Source organism: Vanessa tameamea, chromosome 28 (assembly GCF_037043105.1).
Source record: "Vanessa tameamea isolate UH-Manoa-2023 chromosome 28, ilVanTame1 primary haplotype, whole genome shotgun sequence".
NCBI classification, from domain to species: domain Eukaryota; kingdom Metazoa; phylum Arthropoda; class Insecta; order Lepidoptera; family Nymphalidae; genus Vanessa; species Vanessa tameamea.
Window position 1 is genome coordinate 254,751 of NC_087336.1, and position 17,042 is coordinate 271,792.

At 31.1% G+C, this 17,042-nt stretch overlaps 4 protein-coding genes across 7 annotated transcripts in view; all 4 read right to left on the reverse strand.

Moving 5' to 3' along the window:
* Nucleotides 1-3,568, reverse strand: part of LOC113395354 (uncharacterized) — a 39,804-nt gene extending 36,236 nt beyond the window's left edge. For all 3 annotated transcript variants that reach the window (XM_026632956.2, XM_064219539.1, XM_064219540.1), the window contains exon 1: nucleotides 3,339-3,568. The gene's annotated coding sequence lies outside the window, so the exon portion shown is untranslated. The remainder of the gene's footprint in view (nucleotides 1-3,338) is intronic.
* Nucleotides 3,569-5,960: 2,392 nt separating this feature from the next.
* LOC113395361 (probable NADH dehydrogenase [ubiquinone] 1 alpha subcomplex subunit 12) lies at nucleotides 5,961-8,767 on the reverse strand. Its single transcript, XM_026632964.2, has 4 exons — nucleotides 8,600-8,767; nucleotides 7,445-7,586; nucleotides 7,111-7,167; nucleotides 5,961-6,268 (listed from the first exon to the last, which is right to left on the reverse strand). The coding sequence occupies exons 1-4, from the start codon at nucleotides 8,704-8,706 to the stop codon at nucleotides 6,131-6,133; spliced, it is 444 nt and encodes a 147-aa protein (XP_026488749.2). The 5' UTR covers nucleotides 8,707-8,767; the 3' UTR covers nucleotides 5,961-6,130.
* A 353-nt stretch (nucleotides 8,768-9,120) lies between these two features.
* LOC113395357 (G patch domain-containing protein 4) lies at nucleotides 9,121-11,149 on the reverse strand. Its single transcript, XM_026632959.2, has 4 exons — nucleotides 10,999-11,149; nucleotides 10,736-10,887; nucleotides 10,199-10,473; nucleotides 9,121-9,709 (listed from the first exon to the last, which is right to left on the reverse strand). The coding sequence occupies exons 1-4, from the start codon at nucleotides 11,042-11,044 to the stop codon at nucleotides 9,187-9,189; spliced, it is 996 nt and encodes a 331-aa protein (XP_026488744.2). The 5' UTR covers nucleotides 11,045-11,149; the 3' UTR covers nucleotides 9,121-9,186.
* Nucleotides 11,150-13,056: 1,907 nt separating this feature from the next.
* LOC113395359 (putative gamma-glutamylcyclotransferase CG2811) lies at nucleotides 13,057-16,211 on the reverse strand. 2 transcript variants are annotated; one of them, XM_026632961.2, is made up of 5 exons: nucleotides 15,918-16,211; nucleotides 15,652-15,847; nucleotides 14,386-14,491; nucleotides 13,715-13,846; nucleotides 13,057-13,225 (listed from the first exon to the last, which is right to left on the reverse strand). In XM_026632961.2, exons 1-5 carry the CDS (start codon nucleotides 15,981-15,983, stop codon nucleotides 13,165-13,167), a joined length of 561 nt encoding a protein of 186 aa, XP_026488746.2. In that variant the 5' UTR covers nucleotides 15,984-16,211; the 3' UTR covers nucleotides 13,057-13,164. The 2 variants fall into 2 exon arrangements, with proteins under 2 accessions (XP_026488746.2, XP_026488747.2); XM_026632962.2 differs by having other exon boundaries at nucleotides 13,058-13,225; nucleotides 13,648-13,846; nucleotides 15,918-16,208.
* Between the last annotated feature and the right edge of the window lie 831 nt (nucleotides 16,212-17,042).

Below are 17,042 nucleotides of genomic sequence, written 5' to 3' on the forward strand. Positions count from 1 at the left end.
ATGACATATTATTCCTCAAAAATATATAAAATAAGTTAAATACAGGGATTAATAAGCAACACTAAACCCCGATTTAGTAATTTTATATCTCTTAATCGTGTCTTATTCACACATAGTATATAACATATCCCAAAGCCGAAGCTTCTGCAATAATCACAGCACAGCATAGCATAGCATAAAAAACAAATATTCAATTTAACTTATATTCAAATCAAATACAAGAATCGAGCGTTAAGCCGTCCTTAGCATTATCGATCTGCAATTAGTCGCAAACAAGTACAGTATAACTACACATTGCTAATTCCGTCCTCTTTAACAATGGTCATAAGAAAACACTCATTTCAATTTCAAAACGTTAACCAAGTGACATAAACAGAATATTTAGCGGCCATTGTAACCAAAACAGTAGTGATGCGTAAAAAAAACATCGATAATCGATAATAATCCATCACGTTTTCAAAGCACGCTGCGTGCCAACGACCGAGCAATTAGTTCCACGCCAAGTAACAAACCTTTACACGATAACTGTGGGAGAAATTCTTCAGTAAACGGTTGACTTTATATTGTATCAATCATTTCGCGTGATGACATGTTGCCCGCGCGGTCGAGTTACATTGTTTATGCACTTGAATTGTTTAATTTTCAATAACGATCACTCTAAAGTCAATAGCCTAGCAGTCGTCTCCATGTTTCCAAGTTGAGTCAACCTCAATAATGTTTATGTTTCACTAAGCGTTTCCAGTGTATTACACTGGAATGAATTGTTTGGTCTGTTTTAGGGTTCCATACCCAAAGAGTAAAACGGGACCCTATTACTAAGACTCCGTTGTCCGTTTGTCAACAGGCTGTATCTCATGAACCGTGACAATAAGATAGTTAAAATTTTCACAGATAATATATTTCTGTTGCCGCTATAACAACAAATACTAAAAACAGAATAAAATAAATATTTATTTAGTATGTAATAATCATTCATAATTTTACGCTATATTTTATCTGTTTGGATAATTGTCATCGGGTGACTTATCTCAGATCTGCCCTTAAGTATGGGGGAGGTATAAAGGAATTTAAAGAAATTAATCAAAAGGATAATCTTGTACAGCCATTACCGGTGGACAATAAACTTCCTAAAATAGAAATAAACGTGACGACACTTCACCCAATGAAAACTAACAGTAGTTAAAACGAGAGCGCTGAGATTTCAATCTAACGTACGGTATCATTGTTTGTTATATAAAGTTTCATTAAACTACAATTTAGTAAACGTACAGTTGATATAAGTTTTCTATAGTACGTGTATGAGGAAAACTTTACGCTTCTACGACTATTTATTGACGATCACATGATTTTAGGTATATTACAAAATTTTTGTATATAAGTGTTTAGGTGAAATGTGCTAAGGTTATTAACCAATTAACCAAATTATAATTAACCTTTCCAAGTTGCAGAAGGTTTGCTAAAGGAAGAAAGCATTAGATTACACTTATCTCAAGAAACACACTAAATTGAGATATTTATACTAATATAAAGAAAGACCACAGTGGTGTGCATTTGGAGAGGCCTATGTCCAGCAGAGGACGAATATGGGCTGATGATGATGATGATACTCATATTATAAATGCTAAAGTAACTGTCTGTTACCTCTTCACGTTTAAACCTTAACTGATTTAGATGATATTTGATATGAAGCTTGAACCCACCGCCTTTTTTAAACATAAAACATACGACCACCCCCGCCCTGACACGTGAGCGTAACTGCGGGAAATAACTTGTATTTAATCAAAGGCAAATTTGGACGATAAATGTGTATTAAGGATAAACGACTTTTTAATTTGATATGTTTATATATAAATAAGAATATTTTTTCTGCAATACCTAAGTTTGGTTGCTAGGGAAAGATTTTAGCATTAAACCCGCCTTGTACGATATAAGTATAGAATTACTCGCTGTGATCGTTTCTGTTGTAATCCAAGTGAGTCCACGCTTCCCATATGTTACGATTCTTGAAGAATTATGAGACGCCATCGAAAAATGGTGGGAAAATTAATAATACTGAAGATGAAATTGTACTTTATCATTCTAAAAAAAAACAACATAATTTTGACAATACAAATCGTAAATGAGATTAAGAAAATCTTAATCTTACAAATGAACATCATATTTAAAATTAAAATATTAATTTTATCTGTACTAATCATTGAACAGAACTGTATGTGATGTCTAACTCTAAACCAATGTAAATGAAATTTATATCAAAAGATACAGCGCGTATCGGAGAACGTTTTAGTATATAATATTATTATATAATTAGTTTAGTTAACTTGCTTTAATAATTAAGTTTATTTACGAAACAAGCGCGAATTTCATGTTCCTGTAGTATTAAATGTGTATATATAATTTCCAAAGTTCACATAATAACAATCTACTAATACGTATTTTTTATGATAGAGGTTGAGACTGTACTAATTTGACAGAACCAACAAACTATGCTATCTCTTTCTCGTGTTTACCAGTGACGAGGACTGCAACTTTGTTAGTTGTCTCAGTTACCGGGACGTCCGATTTTGATGTACGATTTACTATCGTGTCCTGTCAAACAAATACGTGCCCACTTTCGTGCTAACCTTCTTCTCAGGTTACTTGAATGAATATAATGCAGTCACTAAATGTAATGACCATCACTAAGACCTTTAAAGAAAGTCCTACCTTAGAAAAATCTACGACTATTAGGACAAAATCGGATATTTTGTTAGAGTAAATTATATGGCAACTTAACAACATATTTGAGTAACGTAAACTTCAACATGGTACCATCAATAGTGGTTTGCAAACGCAGAGAATAAGGTGAAAGGGTCGTCGGTCGTCAATATAAGGTTAATACTTGTCTCCTCGGTGAATACTTTTGAGGTCAGGGATTTAATACATTGTTTTATTATATACATAATTAAAATGAAATATATCATAATAAAATTACTAGAGTAAAAACTTGTACAGGAAGGTACTATTTGTAAACAGTCTGGAATATTATTGAAAGTATAATTTTAACTTTCTTGTAAGTCTAGTCCATAACGATAGAGTACATTAGTTAAATGTAAAGGTCACTTCGAACTAACATTCCATGCCGTTTATCGATACATAACTATAAAGTTCGATTTACATAAGCGAAATACAAATTGAAGTTAAGAAAAAATATCGACATCCAGCCCATCACTATTTTTTGCCGCCCACGCTAACTTTTTTTTTAACTTTAAATCCCTATGCTGATAACGTATAAAATTGAAAGGCCGCGCTTGTTCCAACTATTATCTAACAACAAGAATAAATTTAATTTAACATACCATATAATTCGTACCGAATCCTGTTTCGATTATAGCATCATTTTGCACTAAACTATTCGTAACTTTAACTGTGACGTCACTAAAACCAGATTAAAATGATAATTAAAGATTTATAACTCCATATTGTAAACTGTCACTTAATTTCGTTCATTTCGATTGAGTTTAAAAGTTTTGAAAGTATTTCAAACGCAGAGATGCGTTTAACGTACGCGCCGCGTTTTGACTGGAGTCAACTCCGCTCTAAGATATTTTTACCTGTCAGAGAAAAAAAGTTTTGTTCGTAGAACGACTAAATCGAACAACCGATTTTGAATCTTATTCATCTGTGTTAAAGCGCTAATTGCTTTGAAGTTTGTAAATGCATTAGTGTAGCCATATTGAAATAATATGCCAATACAATTTAGACTTTATTTTAATTGTAAATATGGTTGAAAATTTGTTGCCAATGATTGTAAAAGCTTAAGCCACCATTTCTGAGCTTGTACGTATATTGTGGGCAGTTGTTCCAAGTCGAAGCTTCTCAAACTTAGACATTTACTGTTGGCCTGTTTATAAGATTAATGAATTATTTTCGTTCGTTTTATTTCCTTTCATCTGACAAACTAAACGTATTTATTTCGAGATTTATTTGGATGGAGAATTACACACGCTTGGTAGATAACAAAACAGTCCTAGAATGTTAATTAATATTAATTAACACGTGGCTTTGGAACTAGAAACGTTTGTTTTCCTAAAAAATAATTTTAATATTTAGTATAGTGATTGTTTATTTTTAATTGTTTTTTAACTAAACTTCTGTTTTAAAAATACTTATATTAAACAAATACATTTTCGCTCTGCGTTCCCATTAGATATTTTTATCGTTATATTTTTGTAATCACCCAGTAATTAACATATTGAAATGTTAATAGGTGTATAACAACACGCTTAAATAATATGATACACATGTGAAGTTTGGGCACCACTGTCCAGGACCCGTAGTCCCAAACCTGTTTGTACTGAGAAATAAAATAACAGGCCCCAATTTGATATGAATTAACTCATTTCGATTGTTATCTAGTCGAAGTTTGGGATGAATCTTGTTAACAGTAAAAAAAATAATTGGCAGTACAAAGTTTGCCTTTTACAATAAAAGGAATTAATAGTGTTTCAAAAATGGAACACGGTTTTTGTTTCAATTTTTTTTTAGTTAACGGAGCGAAAGTCTTCATGCGAAACGCCTCATCCAGAAAAAATGGCAGAAAGTGATGCCATTCCCAAAATCTTTTTCAATCATGCTGTCTCTAGTAAAAATATACCTACTATAATTTATTTTAGTGGTAACCAAATTAACGTTTACAAAAAATTATACATAATTATGATACAGCCGAGTTTCTTGCACCTGCTCTTCGGTGAGATATTTCTTTTGGAGCAACTCGGAGATTTTTGACAATCAATGAGGAGAATTCATTATAATTTAACTAGTAGTAGTAGTTAATTATAATTTGACTAGTAGTAATCTGAGATTCTACTAGTCGGCAAATTTAGGCCGAGTAGGTCCAGGACTGCATAGGGAATTTAGTGTTTAAAAATGCATCCTAAGTGCCTCGAAATAAATAAATAAATAAAGTACCCAATTTAATTATTAAATTTCACCCCAGGAGCGGACATCTTCCATTGCCCTAAGGTATCCAATGCATCAATTCCGCCCCCGCACCCTCCGACTCAAGCACCAGAGCAGGTTCAGCTCGCAAGACCCCGAGACAGCTACTCTTAGATCTTGACTTTGATATTAAGTCCGTCGGTGTTGTTTCCTTTTTTCACTTGAAACAATAAACTTGCTCCACACAAACGCACTTTTAAATTGATTTATATAATCGTATACTAATTCAAACGTGTATAATATGTAGATAGACACGGCCGATCGAAGCGACGAAAAAATTGCTCGCTGCACTCTGAGCATAAAGGACATTTTTTGCATATTTGCCACGCATGATCCATGTGGTTTAGTCACATCTGTACATTCATATTTTAAATTAAAATGTGTTTCTAGTCAAACTTTCCGTTGGGTTTCACAAAGAACCCAACGTTTGGAACTTGTCCAGTCCATTCATTAAATAAACACTAGTATCCACCCGCGGCTTCATGAGGAGGCCCACATGTGGGAGGGGCAAATATTAGGTACCCCTTGCCCCACCACACCTCTAACATTGTGTTTGCAAAATTTAATGGTTATCAGTTGACTAGGTAATACGTGAGAGATTTACCAACAATTATGATATTCGTTTTTAGTTAGGATAAGGATCGGAGATCACATATTGCGTGAATGTTCAGTTAGCCCAAACTCCTCAATCCCATTTACGACGTTCCCAAAAGCCCCACGTACTGTAAATGTTGAACATTTGATTAAATTTGGTGAATAATACACTTAATTTTTTCATTGGTACAATGTTTATAAAAGAGAAGGCTGATGGAGTAGCAGAACTATAAAGTAAAGCAACAAAAGCGAATTCGAACTCCGGTGGATCGTGATAAAACGTCAAAAATGCTGTCAGCTGTCACTTTAACTTCAAATTATTGACGTTACGACGTATTAATAAATGGTTAATCAGTGTGTCTAACACTGTATATTAAATAAAATAGCAGTTTTAAATAATAGCCTTTATTTCATTTTCTACTTAAAGCTAAGCTATTAAAACCAAAATGTACACTCGGCTTTACATTAGATTATAAATTAGCGCCGATTTTTTTTATTTTTTTTTATCTGTTCAATTTCAACGTGTATGGAAAGATTTTATAATTAATATATAATTTTATACACTGGTCTTAGGTTTGGGCTGCCAGGCCTCGACCTTGGGTCTGGTCGTGCTGTAGGGAACATACTGGCCAGTCGTGCCTGACATGTTCTCTGTGAAATTCGCCATCCATTTGTATTTGGGTCTGCTTGGGTCCTGAAAAAAAAAAACTCTTACATTATTTATATTTTTACATACTTTTATTTGAGTACACAATTTTCTGTCAGCGGACTATTGCGGGATATTGAACTTATATTGTGGTGCTTTGAACAGCTCCGCCTTAAGCACAACAAACGCCCAAGAAGTGTTCTAGCGCTTCCTCCAAAAACAAATTAAAACACCTACTCGGTAATCGGAATGGCGATCCCAACGCGCGGCGTTCGTTTTATTTGCAAACTTTGCACCCTGCATTCAGATGGGACCGTTTCTGAAGGCAGCAAGGTGCCTTCAATACCAGGAGTAAATTCACATGCCTTAACTGGTCGAGGTTTAAATAATTTATAGTATTAAATATGGATTTCCGAAAAATGCCTGCCTAAATTTCGACGAATTTATGATCGCAACAATGAAGAAAAATTAAAGTTGATATATGTAGTTAAGTGGAAAAATGTATTACAAAAACGATAAAAAGAAAAAAAATCATATAAAGATTCCCCAATATCAAAAATACTAAAACAACATATAATTAACAAAATTATATAACAAATTTTACAACAAGTATAAGTAAATTAAATGCTGGTATAAGTAACATACATTTTCAATTAAAGTACGTAAACATGTCATATATTAGTGTCCAGATGGGGACTTCACCTGCGTGAGGCGGGAGAGTATAGGTGTTACGCAAGTTTCTCCTGGATAACCAAAACTAATGAAAATTAAAACCAATGTGCATGATTAAGTAACAAAAATCAATCCATCCTAACTTTCGCATTGATAGTATCCTACACACAAATAGAATCGCTAATGTTTGTTGTAAATTGTTAATTACTTTAATTTACCTGGTGAGGTGGGAGATCAGTTTTGTAATGCAGCCAACCGAACCATTCAGCTGTGACCTGGATTAAATTATTTCTATTAAATACACAAAGTTACAAATTTCATAAGAAATATAGACCACGACTCAACATCAGCAAAAATAATTTTAAAAAATAACTGTATGATCACATTTAATATCCAAATATATTATATGTAATAATAAACACATAGAAACATGAAATCCAATCTTGTCACAACAAAATATATGAAAAATTATTTACTAAAACCTTCAGATCACACTGCATCTTCTGCTATAAGTTTTATGTGTATTGGTTTAGTAGTTAAAATATATCTTACTTGACTACCATCATAATTCATGTTGAATTTATCCGAGTATTCAACCCATCGGTTCCTACTGTAGAAGTACCGGGGGTTCTCATAGTACTTATTGCCAAACTCATCCTCACCAACAAGGCGGCCATCTTTTAATTCATCCTGTCTGCAATATTATAGTTAGAATTTTAATGTAATAGTATTATAGACTAAAGATTTTAAGCTTTTAAAAATAATTATAAAATTAAATAAAACAATATTTACAGTACTTTTGAACTAGTTCAGTAGACTGCCATTTATTTTGAATTTAACACAATTTATAACCTCATTAAATAATAATAAGACTTTTCCTATTGTATATATATTGTATGTCACAAGAACTAAAATACTTTTCCCATAACTTTAAGGTAACATCAGGTGTCTTGTCTATAAAAATTTACATAATATCTTGCCTTCTATGGTCAGAGCCCAAAAATATTACATGTTAAAGAAAATAAAATTCAAATAAATGTATTATTCGCGCAGCGATGCAGGCTACAACAAATTCGAAAAAGGATTAATTAGATTCTCAATAATAGCAGTCAAAATAGAATGAGCACTTCCTCTCGTGTTTGTCAGAATGAACCTATTCTTGCTCTGAGGATGGCAAAAATTTTAGGGATTATTGCAGCAGCAAACATGGCTTTAGCACTGCTGAAACACTTCATTAGAAAGCGGAAAACGTTATTACGTTACAGCTGCGATTGGTAAACCTTATCCAAAACTGACAGGTGTAAAAACACTGGTAAAAAGTAAATATAGTATATTATAGTAGATATTATGTGTTTATCTTATAATTTCCTATTCTCAGTCTCTTTAATGTTATTGGTCTAATAGTTATTAAGTATTTGTTATTTTTGTTTATCAACGGCTGTATGTTCTCCAATTAAATAAATAAATAAATATATTTTATTCTAATAACTAATCAAGTATTGTTCGTTATCATGTTGTTTTAAATATCTATAATGTAATTAAACTTCAAAATTTGCGCTCTATTCGTTTCCTACATCTTTTCTCTATCATACGTGACATTGTCAGAATATAGAAAATAGATTTTTTAAGTAAAGAATCATCATTAAACACGAAAAAAATGACAAAATAACCAAGAAATTACATAATACAAAATAGTCTCACATTTACCTGTAAAGTTTATACATAGATGCTCTAATGCCACCATTTTGTTTAATAATTCTGAAAATTGTCGCCAATTTATCCAGGGCCAAGAATTTGGCGATGGGATTCGACATTTTTATAAAAAATAAAGCTTTCGCTCAGACGATATCAAAATAATTATTTGACAGTGACATATGACATCTCTTAATTTTTTTTTAATGATTTACCTTTTATCAAAAATCTTACACCACACAGCCTTATCTTAATATTTATTTATGTCAGATATACTAATTTATCACTTGATTATTTATATTTTTCTTACAGATAACATGAACAAGTAGTTACAAATTTCAATTATAAATCATCTATCGTTACATAACTCATTTGTAGCGTATATATGTACATACAAAATATAGGGGTAGCAGGGTCTTAAGTTTTTGCTGTACTTATTATTTAAAAGTTCATTATGTTTTTTGTATTAATATGATAATGTAAGGCTCTCAATAAATAAATTAGGTATAGTTTCCAAGAATAAAAAAAAACATTTCATACATAACAATGTATTCAAGTAATAGATATACAAAATTCTTCAAAAAAATACAATTATGCTAATCTCACTTATTGCGTTTTTTTTTCTTTTTAGCTAAACTATTTTCTGTTTCTTCTATTTCTAGATCGATTTCCGGTTCATCTTCATTTAAGGCACTATTGTTTGTACTTAGTTTACGCTTTTTCTTAGATAATTTGACATCAGAATCTTCAACAATATCTTCACTTACATTTTTCTTTGACTTTTTGGATTTATTTTTTAATATTTGCTCCTCTGTTTTAACAGTAACTTCATTTCCATCAACTGTATCAGGATTTATTCTTTCAGTAGACTCTCTATTAGAAGCTTCTATAACATTATTGGTACATTCATTCTCATTGCTCTTGCATCGTTTTCTCTTTTTCTTTTTCATCTTGTTTAGCTTAACTTCTTCGTTTAAACTTGTCTCTTCGATGACTTGAGTATCGTCCGTACTATTTGTTTTCTTTGCAAGGAATGTATTATATTTAGTTTGTTGTAATAGTAGTTGTTCCTGTTGCTCTATTCGTGCTAGTTTGCCCAACGCTCTAAGACCGTGCCGTGCACCTCTATAATGTAAATAAAGTACATGGGTTAAAAACAATATTTACCTATAAGAACATAATACATTCACAAATTTCAATTAGTTTGATTTAACATGTCAGTTTTAGGCATTAATAATGAGTTTTACAAATATTGTTTAAGCTTCATTACAATGTAGCATACAAAGTTTGTATGTAAATAAATTTAAATCTTAAACAGATGTTAATTTACTTCCATTTTGTGTATTTATTTCCTAATTTCCCGATTGCAAAGACTGGGAAAGTATTGAATGACAATATTATAATTTACTGGCATCTATGTAATTTGATCAAGGGCCTACAAGTTGGATGGTGAAACTCTTTAATGGCTCCTAATGAACTCGTCAAGTTAGGTTTCTTTGAACAAATCTCATAGATGATAGTCAAAAAAGATATTTTTATTTTTTAGTAGACAGACTGCCTTGGTTATGTGGTGTACAATAAACTATTTGTATTTTATTGTTTAGAAGTTCGTACTTATGTGCTGTCCTGCCCTGGCAAGCTGCAAACAATTCTTCATCAGTCAATTTCACATCTTTAGCACTGGACTCCTCATCCGAATCGGACTCATTGACTTTCGTAGTCTTTGACCCACCACTACCTAAAACAGCTTTCTTGACAAAGAAGTCAGAATATTCCTCTGTGTCATTATCATTGTTTTTCTTCTTCAGACGCCAAGTGCTGTTAGTGATTATGAATTCTTTGTCTTCTATTCTTTTCATCTTCTTTGTTTTACCATTTTCCTCTTCAACCTAAAACCGTCAAGCATATATAAAGCAGTTAAGTATTAAAATACATTAAAATAGAATTAAAATTGGATTTTTTGTTGTTTGTGCCTTTTGTGTATCTTTCTATTATTCCTATTAAGTTTATGTTTGTTTTGTCTGCATGTTTTTATTTTCAGCTTACAAAACAATCGAAACTTCAGGATTACAATTTTAAATATATTCTGTATCTTGAATAAGATTTTAAGTAACAAATATGAATAAATAAATAAATAACAGTATTTAATACCTGATAATTGCTAGCTGCCTTATCATACAAGGCGCTCCACCAGTGCTCCGTGAAGTCCGCGGCGGCATCGTATCCTATACCAGCTACGCTTCGCTTTAACTTAGGTTTTAACGGTTCGGATATACCATTTTCCTTTTTTCCAAGACCTTTGCCTGAAAAATTGTCGATAAATTAAAAAGTTACAATGAGTTGTTTTAAATTTTTATATTATTACTTTTACGATTTTTATTTATAGACTCGTAAATATTTTATAAGTGTTTTACCATCTGTCCAGCCGTATTTTTCTAGTTGCTTTCGAGCAAAATCCATAACATGTGTATAAAAAACTGATATAACAATAACAATGAATGAATTACAACATAATATTATATATATTTTTTTTCTATCTAACCTAAAATAAACACGTTGAAATGACAGCTGACAAAATTCATGACAACTGACTATCAATCAGGCCTCAGGGCTGCCAGAAGAGCCGATTTATTTAAATTCACTGAAATTATGCAGATTTAAATCTTATTACATAATACATATTTTTTCTTCGGTATTCTATTAAATGTCAAACTATCGATCTAGCAGCTTACGAAAATATTTGTTTTTAAGCAAAATTGATATATGAACTATTATTATTGTATGTAATTAAATAAGATAATCGGCTATACAGGCCACATAAGACTTAATTATACAATTTGTATCCAATTTAATGATCGGGCAGCTCTGCTAAGGAATACACATACCAGTAGCTTGCAGTTTGCACTGCAGCACACCAGCTTCAATTTATTAATAGTATTCTAGTCGAAGAACCAGTAAAGATAAATAAACCTTAAATTTACATATTCTTTGCAATTTGCTGATAGCTTTACTGTCTTATACACTATTAACAGTACTTGATTGATATAACTTGTTATGTCCCTATAAGTTAAAGAGGGGGTGATGGCTCGATTCCTTTTTATGTACCGGGGGCCTTACCCGCCTAGCTACGCCACTGCGCAGGGATGGTAATTGTATTTATTCTGCAGAAAATCTTTCTCCGAACTATTAATAATATTCGTTCTAGGATATCCTTACGCGAAAATTTTTAAGAAATAAGTATATTTATTATAATATAATGTTTATGCGAAAGAATATACAAAAATATTAAATAAAAGGTGATATATGTACATACCATTAATACAAGAAATAACAATAAAACTTGGAATCCCTGCTTTCAGCTTGAATACGGTACCTATACGCATATATTATAATGATATATTATTATATTAGATAGATTATAATAAGATAACGGAAAATATGATCAATTTACCATTCAACAAATATGAAAAGTGTATTAAGATTATATTAAACAATAAATCTTATTATTAATCAATATAATACGTTTTGAAAAAAGCGCCTGGTTATAGGCTCGGGTTTCATAACAGGACTGATTGAACCATAATTGTGAATAAGTTAAAACTATGCTAGCCACCTACATTTTTTAGCCACATAAATTTGCAGGTAGTTGGAAATGACTCTCTGTATGAAACGTCAATTGGATCTTACTATGGATAGAGTAGCTAAGTTAATCGCAATTGACGGAGAACACAGAGAAATGACCCAGATTAGTAAAGTGTTTTGTCGGTGCTTCTGATCACGCCAACTATAAGCAAAAAATGTCCATAGATATTGACACACACACAGGTGATTGATGATGATTATGATGACTTTAGTGTTGTCATGGGTATTATTCTACCTATTAAACTAGATTCTGGTGATCAACTTGGAAAACGATTCCCCTAACTCTGCATATTGGCATCGCCCAATCTTTTTCAAATTTCTAAAGGAAAACCAATTTAGCATTTTACAAGAAGATAGTACAAACAAGGCATAATGTACATATAGTCTTATGGCACATTTTTTCCGTATTTAATAACGAATAGATAGATCATAGATTATCTATATCAAATCAATATCAAGATCTTCAAGATTTTATAATAATAAATTAAATTCACAAAATAATAAGAATTAACAATAAATTTCGATGTATTCATTAAAAATTAGCAAAACATATTTAGAGCACCTTATATTTATTTTTCATTCAATAACTTACTGCGTAAACCCGTATTTTCCTAAAAACTATTCAGTGGAGTATATATAATCCCTCCAGTTCCTATTCTATGCAGTATGAATAAGAACTACTAAAATAGTACCTATTGAAATAAAACAAATTTATATCCTATTTTTTATTAAAACAAGTTTACTAATTATATTAAAATTCAAACAATTTAGGGAATGTGAAAATCACATAAATAATATCTATTTCTTTAATTTTCTATAAGTAATTATATACAAATTAGATAAATGTTTCATAACAATATTTATACGGCAGTAAATAATGTTGCCAGTGTAAAAATGTATTTAGAGCCCATTTTAAGTACGAATGCAATTTTGTTTTATTATGATATTTTACCACTTTGCAGCATATCGTCGAGATCATCTATTGATGATTCGTTGTTGCTGTAAGAAAAAAAAATAATTTTTTTATAAATATAACAAATTCTATAAAATTCTTAAGCCCTATTTTTGGTTACCATAGAAATTTGAAGGGTTGAATCTGCTTATTAAATACATACATAATTAATACATATCTTGCAAAATTTATATTTAATTTCAAACTACCGCCGATTCGCGTAGATTCTACCAAGATGCAGTTCAAGATAATTAACACTTTTACGGACAGTTTGCTACACACAATAGCTAATATTTATTTTTATTACATCTATAAGAGGTAAACTCTAATGTTGCAGTTTTCATTATTGTTTGTAAACATAGTCTATCAATGAAGGATTTGATTCAGTTGCTAGCAGATGTTTTTACAATCAACCTGTATAAACAACTCAATGAATTCAACACTAGCTACACTTCCTGAATACGCTTACCAAACTAATTCATTCTGATTATCGTTTAACTTCTGGATAATAATTATCATTAGGATCTCGTTTGGACCTTTCCATGTAAGGCAGGCCGTGTGAACCTTGGGACGAGTAGTTCTCTAGCTGCGGCTTGGTTAGCAGCTCTCGTCGGAAGTTCTTCAGGAAATATATCCAACATTTTAATGTTTCCTCTTCTGAAGAACCACTGAGACAAGAAATTCATTTTATATATCTATTGTTCTAGGTTGGAAAATTATTGAAAGTTTAGTGTATTCAAGAACCGAGATGGCCTAGTGGCTAGTATGTGTGCATTGTGTGTTATGATTGATAGTTCAAGCCCAGGCAAGCACCACTATTAAAACAGCAATTTTCTTGTGCTTGGTAATGAAGGATACTGCTTGAGAAAACCTGCATGTGTCTAATTTCAATGAAATTCTGCCACTTAGTAACCACAAACATGCATCGTAGCAGAGTAGCGTACCTTCTCCTCAAAGGGAGGGGAGGCATTAGCCCAGCGGGACATTTTTTATTTTTATTTTACGTTTAGTTTATTCAACAACAACCTGAATGTATTGTGCTAGCCTCATACCTGATGGATGTTTATTTATATACATTACATATGTTTTTTAATCGAAACAATTTTTTATCTTTTATCAAAAAATTACTCCCCACCTTTATTCTATTATGTACTTGTATCAATGTATATTAGTTCTAATTATCATTTATATAAATATGTAAACTTACTCTTTCTGAACAATAACATCATCCATTTCTCTAACATAATAGTTGGGATGGTCTTCCAGGATGTCTAATTTACCTAACATTGTGTCATCTACTTCATATACTTCTCCTGGAAATTATAAAATTATTAAAATATCTGTTGTGATATAGATAGGACAGGCAAATGGCCCAGCTCATAAACTTCAGCTGGGGACCACCACCCACCCCCAATAGACTTTTGGTACCGTGAGAAATAATAACCATTCCTTATGTGGCCAGCCTTAAGAACAAAGATGTTATGTTCCTTGTGCCTGTTCTTACACTGTTACACTAGTCTAACTCACAGTTGAAACCAGAAAATAACAACATTAACTATTACTATTAGGTGCAAGGATATCTAAAGTTTGGAAATAACTAGGCTACCGACAAAACCTAGTCTAGCCAATCCTTGACCCATTATAATTTCTAGTCACTTTATAATTTTTTTCGTTGTATTACATGAACAAACTTAATTTTAAATTATATATATTATTTGACTAAGAACATGTAATTATATCTTTACAATTCAAAAACATTGAGGTATTCTGTGTGTAAACTCAAAACCTTTCCGTCATAAATGAGGTCAATTCCCAGAAGTGGGATTTACTAACTGTTTCTTTTTACTTGTGAAACTGAGAAGTATATTGTAAAATCATTTTTCAGAAGTGCTAATGTGATCTGCATCCTTAACTATAAATTATTATTAAAAAGTTTTTATATCTTTTTCTTTTGCAACAAGCAAAAATTAATTCACACTAAGAAGAGATCTTAAATGAAAATTTGTAAAAATAAGATTTATTCCATATTGAACAAACTTGACAGATTTAATCAATGTTCATACAGTAACAAAACTTAAAAATATAATTTAATATATTGATAAGAATAAATAACTCTAGATCGAGTTTATAGTTTGAAACAAAATTTTGCATTGAGGTTAAATTGTATCTTGTAATTCACAATTCAAAGGTGCTTATCACAGCCTACTTGATTAAAGTTTAATTTGATTTGATGTACTCAAAAATGGACAACATCAAAACTATGTTATTCTAGCTCAAATACTAGAAACACGTAACACACACACACACGGAACACAGAGTAATTTACGAACTAAATGTAGTTTCCTTGCACCAATGAAGGATATAGGTATCCTATTCTCATTTTGAGTTGCACTCGAAAGATTATTGTGTGGACCATGTCCGTTAGGTTCTTTTATTGAATTATTCAACATTATTGTATTAAAAAATATGATACCTTTAACATTATGTCCATCACCTGGACTGTGTAATAAGAAGGGTATATTATACTTCGTTCCTATTATAAGAGGATATTTTGTTTTTGTCCTTCCCTCACTTATAAATTGTCCAACACCGTGATCTGGATTTGTGAGCCAATGGTGATTCGGCTCATTGCGTTTCAGAGTTCCATACACAAATACTTTATGAGACATCTAGAAAAATATTTTATTTATTAAATCGTATAATTGATTTTAATAAAATTTGCAACAAATTACTACTTACGGTTCTGTAAAATTGAAAAAAAAATACTTTAGGTTTTAAAAATAACAACTTAAATGGCTCTAGCATTTAAGACGACACATTTATTATTTGAAAAATATTAATCGAGATTAAGATACTAGTTCAGCTTTACAATTGTTTATTTAACAATAGTGTATTATTATTATTATGGTTTATCTTTGAGGCCAATAAAATATAAACAAAGAGTTTAAAATCACTACGTGTACGCAATGATAAAATTATTAAATGTCAATTTCAAATGTAAATAAAAATATTTATAAATCTCGAAGTCGAATCTCGATACTGTTACATTTGGCGTTTCGTCCAAAAGTCGAATCATTTATAAATTATACCTTGTTGTTAGTACTAGTAGACTTTGTTAAATAGCAACTAGGTTTAAAAAAAAATAAAAACGAAATTATAGGTATTTATTATTACTTTTAGAATAATATATATAATAAAATAGAAACAATAATAATCTATAAATATTATAATTTTATAAAAGTAAAAATATTTTTATAATTCTTCTTCAAAGTTAATTTATAGAGTATTAAAAAAGGATTCATTAGGAGGAGAGTTAAAATAATTATTTAAATTTATTTTATGACGTTTTACATATTTCAATTTTACATTTTAAACGCGACTCAATGACTATACATTTATATATATATTGTTACGTACTTTTAAGCTATATATTATATTATTTTATTTAAAATAATAATAGTAATAGTAAAGTTTAGTAACCTGCATATCCTATAACTTCATTTAAAGTCCGTCAGGGAGTTAAGACCATAACTACTATTATTAAAAAAAAGATAAGTGCAATGAATGTCTGGTGGAGTGTCTAATGGAAGGTCTGGGAGGAGTCACAGGATGCCTTAGGGATATTTTGTGATTTATCTAAGGCCTTTGATTTTGTTCAACACGAAATGTTGGTCAAGAAGCTATGTCATTATGGCATAGGGACACCGCATTCAATCTTCTTATCTGAATCCGAAGATTCAGAGTGTTGATATAAATGGAATGAGACCTCCCGGGGCTCCGGTTACTGTGGGGTCCCTCAAGGATCAATTCTCGGTCCATTTCTCTAAAATATCTCTAAATGACCTGCCACTTATTTTAAGTAAT

Excerpts from the sequence above, each read along its gene's own strand:
- LOC113395361 (XM_026632964.2), bottom strand. The coding sequence starts at position 8,706 with ATGTCGAATCCCATCGCCAAATTCTTGGCCCTGGATAAATTGGCGACA. Across the intron at positions 7,587-8,599 it reads TCTATGTATAAACTTTACAG|ACAGGATGAATTAAAAGATG; the intron begins GTAAATGTGAGA and ends ATAATATTGCAG. Across the intron at positions 7,168-7,444 it reads TGAATTATGATGGTAGTCAA|GTCACAGCTGAATGGTTCGG; the intron begins GTAAGATATATT and ends AATTTAATCCAG.
- LOC113395357 (XM_026632959.2), bottom strand. The coding sequence starts at position 11,044 with ATGGATTTTGCTCGAAAGCAACTAGAAAAATACGGCTGGACAGATG. Across the intron at positions 10,888-10,998 it reads AAAATACGGCTGGACAGATG|GCAAAGGTCTTGGAAAAAAG; the intron begins GTAAAACACTTA and ends ACAATTTTTCAG. Across the intron at positions 9,710-10,198 it reads CAGGGCAGGACAGCACATAA|AGGTGCACGGCACGGTCTTA; the intron begins GTACGAACTTCT and ends TTTACATTATAG.
- LOC113395359 (XM_026632961.2), bottom strand. The coding sequence starts at position 15,983 with ATGCTAGAGCCATTTAAGTTGTTATTTTTAAAACCTAAAGTATTTTTT. Across the intron at positions 14,492-15,651 it reads TGATGGACATAATGTTAAAG|GAGAAGTATATGAAGTAGAT; the intron begins GTATCATATTTT and ends TATAATTTCCAG. Across the intron at positions 13,847-14,385 it reads GATGTTATTGTTCAGAAAGA|TGGTTCTTCAGAAGAGGAAA; the intron begins GTAAGTTTACAT and ends TTCTTGTCTCAG.